Source organism: Diplotaxodon limnothrissa, linkage group LG19, assembly GCF_057381915.1.
Source record: "Diplotaxodon limnothrissa isolate DT_005_m linkage group LG19, D_limnothrissa_male_GT1.1, whole genome shotgun sequence".
NCBI lineage: Eukaryota > Metazoa > Chordata > Actinopteri > Cichliformes > Cichlidae > Diplotaxodon > Diplotaxodon limnothrissa.
Genome location: NC_140614.1, coordinates 32942190 through 32960086, shown reverse-complemented (window position 1 = coordinate 32960086; position 17897 = coordinate 32942190). Strand labels below are relative to the sequence as shown.

The window sequence follows — 17897 nt, the reverse complement described above, 5'->3', positions numbered from 1 at the left end:
AGGGGATCCACTCAAATCTGTCTGCCACTTCAACTTTCACTACTGCTGTTCATTTGGGCGTTTCCCCTCACAAAGTTCAGGCTGACTATTGTAAACTTATTGGAAAATAGTTAGCAAGAAAGGGTATACACCATTAGTTTCAGTCAAACTACTGAATTACCCACAGAGAGGGTCAGCTGTGGCTCAGGAGGTAGAGCAGGTTGTCTGCTAATTGGAAGGTCAGCGGTTTGATCCCCAGCTCCTCCAGTCCACAATCTGAGGTGTCCTCAGGCAAAATACTGAGCTCCAAATTGCTCCGGCTGCTTGCATTGGGGTGTGACTGCGCCTCATCGAAAGCGCTTAAAGGAATAGAATAAAGTGCTGCAGGAATGTGTGAATAAGGCTCGTAGCAAAAAGTGTTAAGTGCTAAGTAGAGTTGCAAAGTGCTATATAAGTAGCGGTCCAGTTACGGACAGGCACCTTCCATATTTGATTATCTTCTCTCTGGAAAATCCCTTTATCCATCACTTAACGTCTGTGCTAGGTATTTAATGTTAAAAATGTGTATGTATGTACTTGTCAGCTGTTGACAGGTGAAGTCAATATCTCATTACAGAGTTATTCCCCAGTGAAACTTTAGATCCTAAAAAAAAAAACTGTGTTCAACAAGCCTGAGCCACAGAACCCCCCGAGGCCATTACTTGGCATATAAGATTATGGCTGAACAGCGCACGATGTACTAATAATAACATCGTCAACAGAACCAAGCTGGTAAAACACAGCATATTTGTAAAGGAGTTATTAATGCAGCATCACAAGTTTTGGTTCTGTTTATCTTTTTTTTTTATATTTAATCTTCACAATATATCAGCAAATTTGCACAACTATTCCCCACACTGTTGCAGTATGTACGTACGTTTATGTGATTGTGTATTTGTAGCAGTATGCAATCCTTGACACCCATAATGAAGGTAGACCAGGCAAGGCCAGCAGCAGATTTGGCCGTGACTCAAAGGCCTTAAATCCTGAGACAGTCAGCAATGCAGTATCATGAGACATTCTTAATCAGGTGGGTCTGCTCCCTTGAAGAGCATCGAGCTTTGCAGGAAACACTGCATTCCCTTACTTAGATCTTACAGAACAAACTAATAGAAATGTGGGAAATGCTAGCTGAATTGTTGCAGGCCTGTTCACCAGATGCAGAAGGTACAAACATTCAAAAGAATGGAGGGGGGAAAAAAAAGTTAAAAAAAATAAAAATCTACAGTTACTGTGTCTAGTGTTTTGTAACACCCCACCCCCAGACCACCAACAAGGTCTTGCATGGACGAGCAGCTCATGGGTGTCCTTCAGCCACATGACCAGCAAAAGGGCCAATCAGCTGACGAGGTCCAAACCAAACCACGAGAGTCTCTGTGGCACGTCGCACACAACATCAACCAGCTCTCCTCGGGCCGACTGGGTCACTGAGCAATGTTCTGGGAACATCACAAAGACGCTGCTCAACTTCTGTCCCCCCCCCCCCCCTCCTTCCTCACCATCTCTACTGCTGTGCTCTCTGCTTTCCCCTCCTTCCCCCACTCCACCCCTCCTCTCACAGGTTGGAGCCAGCTGAGCGTGCTACCCAAATCCAACAGTTGTTGTGGCCTTCGTTAGCCTAACGAGGGGGCCGGCTCTTTATACTTGTCAGGGAGCAAATGAGTCAAACAAACAAGAGCCAGGGAAGAAGGGAGGACAAGCAAGCGCTGTTCTGTTGAGCTTGACTGGGTTTTTGGCCACAGCGCTTCCCTGGAAACTAGGGAACCCACAATCTGCCTCTTTGATGTCAGATGATGCTCTGGCTTTGATGGAAACTTTGGAAAAACACTTGCAAAGAGAAATAACATGCTGTTTGGCCTCTGTGGCCACTAGAGGCCGTAGGCACATTCAAAGTGTGTGGGTGCACTCCATGAAGGATCTAAAAAGGAAGTACCATTTGGGGACACATAGCAACTGGTTATGATAGTAACGACAAAGTTACAGTGTTTGTGCAGGCCTGTACTTGCTATGTGGTCTGTGCATAAGGGCAAAGGGTAATGTCCTGCTGGTAGTGTCAAAATAAATATGCTTCACTCTGTATATTAAACCACTCGCATTTGCATATCTAAACACACACACTCCATCCCACTCTTTGTCTCACATTCAAAAACAGATAACAAGCCCATCAACATCTCCCAATGGTATCCACAATCCAGACGCATTACTGCAGCACAAGGCTTAAGAAGAAACTATGAAGGTGTGTCCTTCAGATTTAGATCATTTCACAGAGTGCAGCCTGTCTGGAACAACTGTACAGATCAATCCAAGGCTAAGAATCTGGAGCTTTAATGACAGATTAGCTCTACTGAGGGTGGGGGGGTTACAAGGTACAGAGGCACAATCGCTTGCTTTACTTTCTCTCAGGCGTCTTGACTCAGTCTGCACGTGCATGCTGAAGATGACTAATCAGAAAGGAATCAAAGAGCTGCTTTGCTTTGCGCCTGCAACTGGCCCACCGTGAAATTCAATCATGTGGAGCCAATAAATGGGCACTGCTAGAAGAGGAGGCTACTCAAACTGTACCTGCTTTTGTAAGAGAGTACTGCAGTGCAAGACCAGGTCCATGAAACAGACACAAACACGAAAGAAAAACAAGTGTTGATGGAAATATGAAGGTCAATCTGTTGTAAAACATCAAATTGGTGTTTTGAAAGCACACATGGGAGTAATGAGCATGGTGAACACACTCAGAGGTGGTACAAGCCATTTATTATAACGCCCACACGGAGATTTGAGTCACTTGGGTGGCGCCACCACACAAGCTGCACTCAAGGTGCGGGAAGATGGGAAGAGGTTTGTCGAGCACAGACTGCCTGGCTGACCGAGGTGATCGACAGAAAGACAGGGCTACTTGCAGGTTCACCTTCTGTGCACTGGCTCTGGGGCAAAGATTGCATGACAGTGATGCGACACTAAAAGCCTTCCTGTCAAGGAGGCAGGCGGATGCCCTCCAATCAAAACAGAGGCTCGGTGACATTTCACAGGGCACAGCTGCTGGGCTACGACAGCATGCCAACTCACTATTTCTGAAGGGTTGTTTGTTTAGTGTTCATGTCACAAATGGGGGGAGTATAGATGGAAGCTCAGCGCCACAACAGTGCACATGTGTGCACACACACACACACACACACACACACACCGTTTTCTTTCCGGTCACTATTTTACTATTCTTATACTTCACACAGGCCGCCTGTTATGTTTCACTCTTATCTGTACTTGTGAAGGTGTGGAAAGATGGATGTGTGCCAGATTTTAATGGGCAAACAAATGTATTTCAGAGCGTGTACAAATTTACACACAGTCTCAACAGGGCAAACATATTATTCCCTTATACCAGGGAAGAGGTTCTCTCTAAAGAAAGCAGGTTCTGTTTTTTTCCCTAAACAGACCAAGACAAAAAAGCAGCACAATTTACTTCTGCAGACTTTATTTTACTACCAGCTAATCCTAAACTTTCAAGACTTGAACTTTATTACTTTCCGCAAATGAAATCCTAATGTAACTAACACGCTGCCCTTACATTAAACAGAAGACCAGAGGGGCATGATTGCATCATATGGGGTATGTTGAGCTGCCCATCAAACTAAACTGGAAACCTGCATTGTGTTAGCCCACAGTCCCCATTTTCAAGACTTGTGCTAACACAATGCAGGAACTCTTATAGTGACATACTCCCATCACCTTAGCCAATAATTGCAAGTCTTGGCGCTCTCTCTTCCAGAAAAAGGCCAGTTCCTTTTATTTCTGGGCCCAGGAGATTTCAGTGGTTTCTTATCCTATTTTGCCCCTGGTGGTGCAGGCAGTGGTGAAGTGGGCTCTGTGAGGCAGCCACAGCAGAAGGCAGAGTTAGTATGCGCACATAAAGCTGCTCAAAGCCAGCAGGTATGTGAGGAATGCCTTTTCGTCCAAACAACAGGACTCACGCCCGACAGTGAGCCATGCCACGCCACACAGCACTGTCAGAGCAGCTCCATGGGGCCCGTTGGGGATTCTGCAACTGGATGCCTCCTTATATTACATCTGGCATACTACTTCATTTTAAATGCCTTTACAAATTAATCAACCACTTGGCAAATAGTCTATATTGTTGTTGTTCATCATTTCTGCAACATTTAGAGGGTAGAAAAAAATAAAATGAAAAAATAAAGATTTGCTGCATCCACCAAGAAGTTGAGGCAATTTGTATAACGAATCCGTTTTTTTATGTCAAGTACAGTCCTAGTGTTACATAAACTGTACGCATGAACCAATTTGTTTTCTGACATGTATCAACAAGAGCGTTTGAAATCTTTGACATATTCTAGGGTCTTTACATAATGTGTGTTGCACAGTTAGGTTTGTTACAAGGTCATGACAACCAGACACCTCGCGGACAAAAACCTCAGCACACATCAAATGTTAGTTGTTTAAATGTTAATCCAGTTATCAAAAAATAAACAAAAGAAAAATAATATCGCACTTAATGGCACAAATTTACCTCTTTTGTGCAGCCATCCCTCCTTGACGATCACCACATTGGTCATGTTGGTGGCCAGGATGGAGGATCCAGGTTTCTCTCAGGGAGAGACGACTCTCAGTCCAAAGTTTCCTTCACTCAACCCTGCGCAGGAGCCTGGAGACGGGGTCCTGGAGTTTATAGCCGTCTTCTCGATGGTGGTTACCTATTAGTTAAAGAAAAGTAAAAATTAGCCCATTGTTAAGGTGAACAATTTTTTCCACTTGTCTGATTATTAACCGTCAGGTCAACGGGGCTGAGGGGAGGCAAGAGAACCGAGAAGAGCCTCGTGTTTTACGGCCCAGTTGGTGAGGGAAGGGTACAAGTACAGTGCAAGTGGAACCTGCAATATTTCAAGGTTCAAATATCTGTAAAGCTGTGGGTTTTGGCAATCAAAATGAAGTCTCCCGTATTGGAAAATTCCATGCTGTTCACTATTGAGGCAGCCGTTCTTGATAGACCAGGAGGTTCCCCCCACTCACGAACAGAGCTGCAGTGAGAAAATAATTATATCAAATAATTCTCAAACAGGATATCCATATAGATTTTCAAACTTTGTGCACAGCTGTTTAATGATTTTTCTAAATCTCAGTTTCACCAAGAAGAACAGATTACTAGGTTTCTACTCCGTGCACGGATGGCATCAAAGTTTAAATCTTGAAAAGGTCTAGTCAAGTTTTATGTTTTTGTGTGCCACATACTAGCCCAGAGGCCCTGTGCTGCAAAGCAGGATTACGGGCATAATGTAGTCACTTCAGGTTTAACCCAGGGTTTTTACTGTTACTAAGGTGGCTCACTTCCCCATGGTAACACATGGTGCAGACCTAACCTGCTCCACAGCAGGTTATGTTTGACATTACATGTAGAAAATCACCAGCTACGGAACAATCAAATTCTCTGGAAAAATAAGAGTCACCTTTCCTGGAGGATCCCTTGAGCCTCTGTGAGCAGGGTCTAAATTTGATAAAGACCGACTAAAGTGTTTGCGTTTCCCTTACGAGCGTCAATAAGAAATATAAATTCTGGGAAGCAGCTTTATTTCTTGTTTTTTTCCCCAGTTCACTGAAAGTAATTTAAAATAATTTTATTGTTCTCTGAGCCTTAATATAGTCATATGATCTCAAGAAAGGGCACCCAAGCCTTACACTGACAAGGTCAAACTGTTAAACACAGCAGGGCTGCAGCTGAAAGAACATGAGGTTAAATGAGACTACCTTACTCACCTCTGAGTAACAATTGTAATTATGTGCCAGATCCTTCTGTGACTTAATGATAGAGCTGTAATACTGATGAGTCTACTAACTTACACAGTTGGCATTTTTGACAGCCTGGTGTATTGGATTCAAAGGCAAAATAAGGACAACAGCAGATGTGGCAGATCTAAAACATCTATACAGCATCTGAAAGTCATGTTCTTAAGAAATATGGAACATATTAATTTTAATTATTTATTTTTTGCAGGACCAAGAGCTCCAAAACAAAAATGACTCTACAGAAGTAGAGGCGCACCAACGTAATGGCTCCATAGTGTAGATGTTTATACGCCCGCTTCACAAGCTAAAGGTCGCTGGTTTGATGCCAACGGGATACACAAATCCCTTTTGAAGTTGTGTCAAGAAAGACATCTGGTGTAACTGTACCAAACCAAACATTCAGGGATGCCCACTGTGGTGATCCCTGTGGCAAGGGCCAATCATTGACATTCACCTCACTGATTGCTGTGAGTCAATCAGCAAATAGGACGATACTCAATAAAGGCAGTGACTGATGTTTACCTGTTCTACTCCATCCCAGTCCTTATATCTGGGATCCATTTTCAGAAAATGGTTTGTGAATTTATACTCTTTAAAAAGATATAAATATATTCCAAGTACATAGTGTGACAAGGAACTGAAACACACTTAATCCCTCCTCACAGTATGCATTTATAGTGACAACTTCTGTGTTTGCAACTAAGACATCAAACTGGACTGACCTACCAACACACATATGCAATCTGCCAGTTGTTAGTTTCAATGTTGGCCCAGCATTTCAAAATTATTGCTTCCCTTATGCTTCCACCTATTTTTTCGCCCTACTGATCCAATTCATGGTTGTGGGGGTGCTGGAGCCCATCACTGCTGTCAAAGGGTGAAAAACAGGGTACAACCTGCACAGGTTCCCAATCGGGTTGAATCCAGGCTGGGGCTTTTTTGTGCAGATTTTGCATGCACTCCAGCTTCCTCCCACAGTCTGAAGACATGCGTGTTAGGTTAACTGGATTTTAAATTAACATCCTTTATATTAACATCAATGTAATTTCCTTGTGAGTAAGAATGACTTTACACTGACAGTTGTTTTAAAAAAAAAAAAAAAAAAAAAGACCCCGCTGCCGTGCTCTAGCAAGAGATTTGCGCTAAAGCACACTTCTATGTGGTTGGATGGTATTAACCAACACGGAACTGTTTTGCTTAAAAACAAAAAAAACAAACAAACAAGTGCTATATAACAGCTCAGATTCAAATATATTACAAGATTTAAAAAAAATAAAATAAAAAATTCCTAGTAAAAAGCTTCCTTGTAAATCCTAGGTAACTAGATTTGCTAAACGATAATATAACATTGATTATGTGATTTTTTTCTTTTTATACAAGAGTACCGTTGCAAGGTGGCAGATGATGGCGGTCATGTGATGTTGTCAAAACCCTTCAACAGTTACAGTGCTGCTCCTAAACAGACCTCCAGGTGAGACTGTTTTGACAACAGAACAAAGTGAATAAACTATGAGGTCAAGGTGTGCTTCTTATACAGGGAGTGCAGAATTATCAGGCAAATGAGTATTTTGTCCACATCATCCTCTTCATGCATGTTGTCTTACTCCAAGCTGTATAGGCTACTGTGCATCTCTGTAATGAGAAGGGGTGTGGTCTAATGACATCAACACCCTATATCAGGTGTGCATAATTATTAGGCAACGTCCTTTCCTTTGGCAAAATGGGTCAAAAGAAGGACTTGACAGGCTCAGAAAAGTCAAAAATAGTGAGATATCTTGCAGAGGGATGCAGCAGTCTCAAAATTGCAAAGCTTCTGAAGCGTGATCATCGAACAATCGAGCGTTTCATTCAAAATAGTCAACAGGGTCGCAAGAAGCGTGTGGAAAAACCAAGGCGCAAAATAACTGCCCATGAACTGAGAAAAGTCAAGCGTGCAGCTGCCAAGATGCCACTTGCCACCAGTTTGGCCATATTTCAGAGCTGCAACATCACTGGAGTGCCCAACAGCACAAGGTGTGCAATACTCAGAGACATGGCCAAGGTAAGAAAGGCTGAAAGACGACCACCACTGAACAAGACACACAAGCTGAAACGTCAAGACTGGGCCAAGAAATATCTCAAGACTGGTTTTTCTAAGGTTTTATGGACTGATGAAATGAGAGTGAGTCTTGATGGGCCAGATGGATGGGCCCGTGGCTGGATTGGTAAAGGGCAGAGAGCTCCAGTCCGACTCAGACGCCAGCAAGGTGGAGGTGGAGTACTGGTTTGGGCTGGTATCATCAAAGATGAGCTTGTGGGGCCTTTTCGGGTTGAGGATGGAGTCAAGCTCAACTCCCAGTCCTACTGCCAGTTTCTGGAAGACACCTTCTTCAAGCAGTGGTACAGGAAGAAGTCTGCATCCTTCAAGAAAAACATGATTTTCATGCAGGACAATGCTCCATCACACGCGTCCAAGTACTCCACAGCGTGGCTGCAAGAAAGGGTATAAAAGAAGGAAAACTAATGACATGGCCTCCTTGTTCACCTGATCTGAACCCCATTGAGAACCTGTGGTCCATCATCAAATGTGAGATTTACAAGGAGGGAAAACAGTACACCTCTCTGAACAGTGTCTGGGAGGCTGTGGTTGCTGCTGCACGCAATGTTGATGGTGAACAGATCAAAACACTGACAGAATCCATGGATGGCAGGCTTTTGAGTGTCCTTGCAAAGAAAGGTGGCTATATTGGTCGCTGATTTGTTTTTGTTTTGTTTTTGAATGTCAGAAATGTATATTTGTGAATGTGGAGATGTTATATTGGTTTCACTGGTAAAAATAAGTAATTGAAATGGGTATATATTTGTTTTTTGTTAAGTTGCCTAATAATTCTGCACAGTAATAGTCACCTGCACACACAGATATCCCCCTAAAATAGCTAAAACTAAAAACAAACTAAAAACTACTTCCAAAAACATTCAGCTTTGATATTAATGAGTTTTTTGGGTTCATTGAGAACATGCTTGTTGTTCAATAATAACATTATTCCTCAAAAATACAACTTGCCTAATAATTCTGCACTCCCTGTAGTGAAGATTGAGAGATGCACACACACTTGAGCACCTTCAAATAAAAGCATAGCCTCCAGCAGAAGAATTATCAAAGTGTTATTAGGTCTTAGGACAATTCAAAATACCAGAAATGGCCACAATACTATCCTGGTTACATAGTAAACACATGTAAAGGTATAAAGAAAAATGTATGACTAAAGGGCAGATAGTAAACCCAACTAAAAACCTAAATTTGGGAGAAAGATCACACTACAGTAGTAGCTGCAATAGCTCACTTGTTAAAGCAGAAGTCAAATAAGGCAGTAAAAACTGTACTAACAGTCATCCAAAAACTGTCAAGACTACCATTAGACTTCAAACCTGCAGGCTATCATAACCAAAGCACTTGACCCTTTCCTTCATTCAGTATTTCTTTGTGATATAAAGATAGCTTTGAATAAAGGGAAGCAGCCAAAAGATGATCAATTGCAATGCTTGTTCACATAAATGTCACATACTGCGCCAGGCGATCCCTGACCATCGGCTGAAATCAATGTCCCTGCTGCTCCATCAGAGCCAGGCCATCAAAAGAGAGCTCTGTTTGAGTGGCCTCATCCAGCTAACTGGTGGGGACAACAACAGGAAGTGAATGTGACTATTGACAGACAACGAGTCATATCAGTACAGCCTCAGGCTCGAATACATCTGGCAGCGCGTGTGCAATCAACACCTTTTACTGCCACTCTGCTCCCCTCCATCAGTGAGCAAAAGTAAGTTTATGAAGCCAAAGTTTATTTTCGCTCAGTGTTTTTGTTTATTGCACTTGGGGTTGTGGTGGTTGTGTCACACAGCTGATGTTGGAAGGATCCTGGAGAGGGATTTGAGAGAGGAAAAAAAAAAAAGCACACAGAGTGCAATTCAAAGTAAGGATCACAAAACCCGTTGGATCCCATCGGCATCTTAGTGTGGACTCTGTGACACAGGCACGCACACATTATATACACCTCACAAACAAACTTGAGCGCACACACGCCGCAGCCAAAAAAGCAACACATGCACAAGTCCGGCTCTGGAGCCACAACAGAGCGCTGCTGTTTTAATGGGAGCGACCTGTTGCTACTGCGGCCTGTGTGTAAAAAGCTGGGCTGCTGCCAGCGCTGCAGCCAGCAGCCACTGAATGAACCCAGTACCCTGACGGCGGGTCACATGGTCCTCAGGCCTCTGGGCCACCGCCTGCCTGCCTGCCCTGATGTCAGGGCGGCTTTCAATCATTCATCTTTCTGGCTCCAACGCCGGGGGCCACCCCATTCAATGCAAATCAGTGTCATGCAGCAAAAGTTGCCACACACTGAGCTTGTCACTGAGCCAGAGAGGATAGTCCCATGTGTTTATAGCAGGAAGCAAGGGGGGAGAAGAAAAGAAAAAAAATCAGGTCGACATCACCACGCTACTTCCTTCATCACAGATTCATAGATACCATTTTTTTGCTTCAGTTTCTGCTCGGTTAACAGAAAAAACTACCACATGGTTTATGTTTCCAAAAGTAAAACATTACACTGAAAGTATTTAAAAACACAAGAAATGACATCACGCTAACCTGTTGCTGAAAAACAAGTCGCCAAAGCAACACTTTAGTTTGAGCTCAAATGCCACAGTGGAGCCAGTAGTACGGTGATCTACTACGCTACCAAGTTCCTCTTTCAAGTTCCCTGAAAGCACAACATTATTGATAAGAATATTGCGGGCAGCTTTAACTGAACACAAAACCGCAGTGACTGCAACCTTGAAAGGCAAGCAGAGTGGCCGCTTTAATCCTGCGATGACACGAACACCAACCACTTTATGACTCACGTTAATGTAATCATATTCAGGCTGTTCAGACAAGCTGTAAAAGCAACACAATGCTTAATTTATTCAAATCACACACACACACACACACACACACAATTATAGGAAAGTTAACACAGAAAAGCAAAAGGAAAACAAAAGTAATTTGTTTTCCAGGTTTTCAGTTTTTGTGACACAGATTGAGAATTGTGACGTCCAGGACACCGGTACGAGAACCATCTCTTTCTCAGTCTCAGTACATCCAGACTCTGGTGATGCGTCCAGGCCCCTGTCTGTCCGTTTTGGACAAAATTTCAAACAACATTCCTCAGATTCTGCATGTAACTGGTAGCAGATTTGCGTCAACTGAGCTGCTTTAGGGGATTGGGTGGGAGGTGGGTGGTTTTTTTCTAAACAGAACAGTGAGAGCCAAGCAGTCACTGGCTGCATCATTGCGCCAGCTTGTTGCGTCTTCCCCAGGTCACATGCCAAATCCCCTTGCGTACACACACACTGGACAGACGTAGTCTCATGACCGATAAAAACATTTTTTAACACTGAAGGCATGGTGGGTACAACACACCCGGGGACAATGTTCTCTTTTTAGTACATGCATGCACCCTGGGAGAAGGAGACAGACATATTATTAGCAAAATAAGTTTTAAACATGATTGCAAGCCTTGCATCCTGCAAGAATCCTTTTGAAATTTGAAAGCGCCATCAGATTTGTATGCCCTTGATATCTCTCAAACTTGATAAGAATACTATAATAATAATAATTAAAAAAAAACCTTTATGACAAAAAACTATTGAGTGCAGACCTACACAACTGTCATTACTGTAGGTGGGATGCTAGCAGTGAGGCCAGTGAAACCTATCAAAACACACTTATCCACAGGCATTATCCCGTTGTACTGATTACTGGGGGCGTTAAATTACACTGTTGGGACTTTTTCTTATGACGTCTGTGTCTAAATTGTGGACCAAAAAGTAAACGCGTGGCAACAAGTCACAACAGACTCATAACTTTTTCTTTTTTGGAAAGCAGCACTGTTTGTGGCCACAGCAGCTTCTCGGCAGGCAGGCAGCAAAGCTAATGGCTAAAGATAAGATGGCAATAAGTGCCTCACTCAAACAAGTAAACAAACGCGGTGGTAGTTCACAACAATGAATGAGCTGCTCTCTCTTGTTGAGCTCATTTGTTTTCATTTCCCTCCAGGACCATAAAGCACAGCGCAAAAAAACAAAACTTTTTTCCCGCAAAGAGGAGAACCGTTTGAAGCGACTTGACTGCAGATATTTTGGCCCGAGGGTTGTGTCTCAAAAGTGGTCATTGTCAAAAAAAAAATATTTTAAAAAAAAATGAATGGTTAACATCTTAAAGAGACGCACTGCTGTTTGTGGAAAAACCCCGAGCGTTAAGACTTCACTACAGGAAATTAATGAGTCGTCGACTTTTTTTCGTCATAAGACAACTTTTTACGGCGAAGTGAAGTCAGGAAAGTACCTCATTTCAGGTTTGCATCTAGCGCTAGAAAGGATATGGGGCCTAGCAGGGCAGCTTGGGTGAGAATAACCGCATCCCATGTAAGTACAATGGGGACCTACCCTGTCTAGCTGTCGAACTCTTGTAGTTAACCATGCGAAGGAAACGCGGACATTTACCTGGACAGGAATTCAACAATGTGTCCGTCTCATTATAGTGAGCTGTTTCGGCGGTGTTTTAAGTTGACGGGTCCTTCAACAATCTGGACAAAGTGCTCTCATTTACTCCGTTTCTCTTGCCTTTCTTCCACTACACCTCCCAAACGCGCTGTCTGCAATGCCTCTGTGGCAGCCGTCTCTCCCGGGTCCTAAAGCCGCCCTTAAATGAGTCACACTCACAGGAGGAGTAGTAGGCTGTCAGCGTCCCATTGAAGAAAAAAAAAACCTGCAGTGGTGCTTCTTCTGCATGGCCTTGTTGAACTCTCTGCTCTTTTATCTGTGCCGGTGGTTTCCAACATGGGTTTCGGGGACCTGCCGAGGACCTTGTATGTTTTTTAAGGGATCCTCGCTTCAATTAAGTGTACTTACGTGGGTTTTTTGACTTCCTGGAACAACCACAAGGGTAATGTAGGCTACAAGACGAGAATTACATTTTGGTACCGGCTCTACCTGCTCTGCAATGAGCTATATTAGGGTTCCAAAAGGTGCTTCTAGTCATCAATCATCTGTAATTATGTATTACTTTTTTTTTGTCTTTTTGATTACATTTTTTTTGTTCACAAAATATACACAAATATTCCCAGTTAGTCCAGATGTTGTATATTAGTGCCTTACAAAAGTTCAAAATTACAGTCTTGCAAAGTTTTCTATAAGAAAAGACTAAGAAAAACGTTTTTAGAGCTAAACTGGTTCATTTAGTGTATGTTATTGTTATTTTATCATTTCACATCTGCCCTGTTATTTAATAACCTTTAAAATTATATTACAATAAAATGTTTTATGTTCACAAAACTCCTTCTAGGGTTTTAAACAAGTTAAGCTGCAGCTGTATCTGAAAGAAAAGTACAAGTTTGTCACCGTGTCATTGTTTCAAGCAAGTTGTATTTGATGTGTAAACTTGTTAACATCGAAAATAAAGTTATAATAAGTCAAATTAGGTCAAAGTAAATAAAGCTTTATGCAAAATAAGGTCAACAAGCCAATCAAAACCACAAAAACAAAACAAAAGGTTATGCACCTTAAAACTGTGTAAAGAGCCGTGCTTCTAAAAGGTGAAGCTCTAGCTCTAGTTTCAGATATGGTTCTTTCAGACACATGTGTAGCCTTGTGTAATCTAGTAAAATTATATTAAAATCACTACTAAAGAAGAAACCATAAGCAGGATGTGCTGCTGCTTCCATTCTGTTGCACGTCAGTGCTAAAGCATCAGGCTCGGTGGTGGACTTTTACACGTTCGATCACCTGGTTCCAGTCGCATCTGCCAGTACCAAAAAGCAGCAACTTTCACAGCAACTTTCTCTTCAAGTTGCTGTGGAGGGGCCTCTGACATTTCCAGGAAATGCCAACTAAACATGAAGTGTGAGAATGTCTCAGTCTGACACACTTAAAACAAAATACTTCAATATGGGTAAAGCAGATGTGCTGAACACAAGAATGTGTTTGCAGAAGTGTATTTAGTCTGATTTAGCCCTTGCCACTGATCTTTTTGTATTCATGCAGATACTCTCTTAAATTAACTGCATATACCAGATGAAACAGCTGAACGAGAAAGTAAAAATCTTGTGGATTGTTCATGATTACATGCCACACTTTTACCTGTTGTGGTAGATAAACCGTCATCTACAGCTACAGAGAACTCCACTGGAGAGGTAGGAGTTAAACCAGTTTTGGACAGGTACAGACAAGCCAGCTCAGTCTGCTTAAAAGAAGTCAGGGAGCCTATGTATCAAATGACGCCCTCAGATGACTGGGTTTACTTGATCAAAATGTTTCTAACTAGAAGTCTAAAACATTTTAGAGACCTCCCATTTTAACATTTCCATTATCTTGCTTTACGCCGTGATACTCCTGACCCTCTTCACGTACGTTTAGTCTTACCCCTTCATTATTTTTCTATCCCCAAGCATGGTGTAATTGACTGCCTCAAAGTTGAATCAGCATTAGAAGTGCAGTAAAATATATGTATCACTTATAAAAGCAAGCATGTGACAGTTCCCGCAATAATGACTTAATAATATTAAAAGAAAAGGATAGCAGGGAAACGCTGCCAATGTTTCCTCTGTGATGAAAAATTCATTGGCTTGTGCCCTCTGTCTCTCAGCCTCCTCTGCTGTCATTTCCCCTCTTTGTCACTCACGCTGTAATGTGTTTCTCACTGCTACCATGCGTCAGCCTCGCCAAGCTGTTCCTGTCATACAGGCAAAGCTGACTTAGGGTATCCCATATTTTCTCCAGTTGCTATTCATTGGTGCTCTCCTCCTCCTCCTCCTCCACCCGCTGTCTCTGGCCTGTTGATGGGAATGCCCAATCTGTTGTTTTGCGGGATCAAACGTAACAGTAACAAGATTAAAAAGTCAAAGTGAGTTAATAGCATCTCTCCCATCAAAGGCTCATCCGATCTCTGATCCCTGTCTACTTGCAGTATCTGTCTAGAGTACAACAAACAGTACAGAACAGAACTTAATGGCCCGTTAAAGGAGAATAGATAACACGCGGTAACAACAATTAGACACAGAAGGGCAGAAGGGCCATAATAGGGAGGAGGTGATTGTGTGAATGGATACGTGGGGCGGTGGGGAAGCTGACCAAAACGGCATCTCCAGTCAACTATTGTTGTATAAATTGCGTGTAAAACAGCAGCATCAGGACAGATAGGTATAAGAGATACTAAAAGTATGTGAGTGATATAGGGGCACTTATTTTATTTAACCAGTGCAGCTGTTGTGATAAATCACCCCTAGAAGATATACACATCTGATTACCAGTCAGCCTTGCTTGTAAAAGCTGGCAAATGTTTTAATGTGATTCCAGCATGCTATTTCCAAAAAAGTTAGGGTCAACATAAGAAAAACCCTAAAACATCTGGTGGCTCATCTTACAGCTACAGTTAGGTTGACTGGCAACAGGTAAATGATATAATATATTGCTGTAAAGTTAGCCTCCTAGAGAGTGAAACATCCATGAAGGACTGCATGGGAAACTAATTGAAAAGTTTAAGGATTGCCACCTCGACTGTTTCTGCTAGATGTCTCTTCCTGTTAAAAGGGAGTTTTTCCTTCCCACTGTCGCCAAGTGCTTGCTCATAGAGGGTTGTCTGATTGTTGATGGTTTTTTTCTCTATTATTGTAGGAGGTTTACCTTACAATATAAAGTGCATTGAGGCGACTGATGTTGTGATTTGGTGCTATATAAATAAAACTGAATTGAATTAAATTTTGCAACTCATGAACTTGAGAATTTTCTTTGGTATGCAATATTATTAAAAGAGGTAGACATCGCAGGGAACTCTTTGTATGCAGAGGACTAGGCCAAAGACTAAGACTCACTGCATTGGAAACAAACACAATTCTGAAGTGAAAGTCTGAAGTAAAAATTCAAAAGGAACACTTTTGAAAACTATTTTAAGCAAACAGACAATCATTTATTGTTTTATTCAAAAATCCAAGTTAAACTCTGAATGGCAAAGGAAAAAAAATACTTATGAACAAGATGGAAAATTCTACTGCCTTCTCTGGGTCTGAAGGCCTTTATTATGCACTGAGTTAAAGTAAAAGACAAAACTACTGTGCTGTGGTTAAAAAGTTTTAATTCCTTTCAAAAACAATGGAAGACGTGTCCTCCCAGCTGAGAGAGAGTCCATCCAGATGATCTGCAAACAGTTCAGAAGCCAGCATCTGTGATAATGAGGAAGTGAATTTGTGCACAGGGTGCAGAGGGTACGGGTAACTTTCACATCTTTAAAATCACCATTAATTCTGAATGAATATATATGCAGGGTTTTAGAACATGTGCTACCATTCATGTATTTTTCAGGAGGATGGCACTAGACCATTTACTGGACATATTATAACAGCGGGGCTACAGTAAAAGAATCCAGGTGTTAAACCGATCCGACTTAACTCTGAAACTGGAAATGTGGAAAGTTACGGAACTAAAATGACAAAGCAGAAGGCTGCGAATGGCTAAAGAGCTGAAATCTTATATCAAACAAGCACGGAAATACATTTGGCTTACAAAACTGCAGTAATTGATCTCTCCGGTTTCACGACACCACAGTGGCAAACATCCTCCTATCCCACTTTTTCTTTAAAGACATAAGCATATATTTTTCAAATAAACAAAGGAAAACCATAACATCTCAGCTTTTTGTTTTGTTGCTGTTGTGCTATTATTAATTAAAATCTGGGTTAAAAGGTTTTGCAAAGCTTTGTTTTGAATTCTCTGTCAGTAACATAAAAGATGCACCTGTTTAAAAAAAAAAAAAGGTAATTTGATTAAATCTGCATGGCCAGTGAGAGTGAAAAAACATCACTCTCCCCAATATTAAAACCATTTCAAAAGAACATAAACTTTAGTGCCCTTATGGAGATGCATTAAAAACACCGTCAAACAGACACCACCAGCACAGCTTAAACCCACAGCTATGATCAGACTCTGGTCCAGCAGGGAGAGTGATGTGGTTCAACTGTGGCTGGATGGCTGGCTGGTTGGCCGGTCAGGCTACATTGGAATGCAGGGTCTTTTGTTTGTCTGAGAGAGGAGTGGGTCAGGGAGAGAATGCCATTGATGATTGCAGAGAAGAAGAATGAACCTCCAGGAAGTGTTCTCTCTCTCTCCCTCTCCCGACTCCCCCGCTCTCATTCTCTCTGTCTCTCTTTCCCTATCTTTTTTTTTCTGTGTGTGAGAACCGTCACCGTGCCGAGCCTCTCTCTGCTGAGGCCACAGTCCCCAGGCACAACCACTGCTTTGTCTTGCCCTGTGAACACACACACACCCCTCCTCTACTGGGTGCCTACGTTTGCCAGGGCCAGGGAAACACAGGGCCACTGCTCCTATTCTTATCCACATCACTGCTCCTGCTTGGATGGAGTGTTTGTGTGGGCATCAGTGCTTGAATGGTGAATTGTTTTTTGTATGTGCCACACATCTGACTAAACATTTAGTTTGTCGGATGTTCAGCTATAAATGAGAAATCATCCATTCTCTTGCCATCTTTTTTAGAGAGCGTGACAGTGTTTCCCTTACAATTATCTGGAGATGACCTCGGTGCAGATATCCTCCTGTTGTACCAGTAACAAATGAACTAAAAATGGAATAAAGCGGTAAGTGGATAAGAATCTAGCGAGTGGCCCCTTCTGACCAGTGGCTGCCACCTCCCGTCACATTGCTCATTCCCCTCTGTGTCAGAAGCGCTGTGAGGAGCTGCAAATGGCCCTTTCAAAACGCACGACAGCTGGAACACAGGGCAAAGGTGACCGAAGCTGTTGGGGGAGCACAGAGAGGGACAGGATTTTGTTTTTTTGGGGGGGCGCACATGATGAGCAGCTGCACCAGCGAGTTGTTCCTCCACCGTGCCACCATCTCTAATGATTAAAAGTGTCTGAAATAGATGACAAATTTTTAGAGTAAATCCTAGAAGTCACCTTACTTTTAAGACAGTTTAACCAAACACACACACACACATGTATATACACTCCTGGTTGTCTTGGGAAAAATAAATCCCCTGGGTGTTGGTTTGGTATCTGGAAATTCCA

The 17897-nt window shown here is 42.3% G+C and overlaps 1 protein-coding gene across 1 annotated transcript in view; it reads right to left on the bottom strand.

Annotated features, from left to right (window-relative positions):
* The window catches only part of akt1 (AKT serine/threonine kinase 1), a 31090-nt gene extending 18621 nt beyond the window's left edge, over nt 1-12469 (bottom strand). The window contains exons 1-2 of the mRNA XM_085342335.1: nt 12325-12469; nt 4535-4718 (exon numbers count right to left, since the gene is read on the bottom strand). Of these exons, the coding sequence (XP_085198461.1) occupies nt 4535-4580 (46 nt within the window). The 5' untranslated portion in view covers nt 4581-4718; nt 12325-12469. The remainder of the gene's footprint in view (nt 1-4534; nt 4719-12324) is intronic.
* Nucleotides 12470-17897: the final 5428 nt, after the last annotated feature.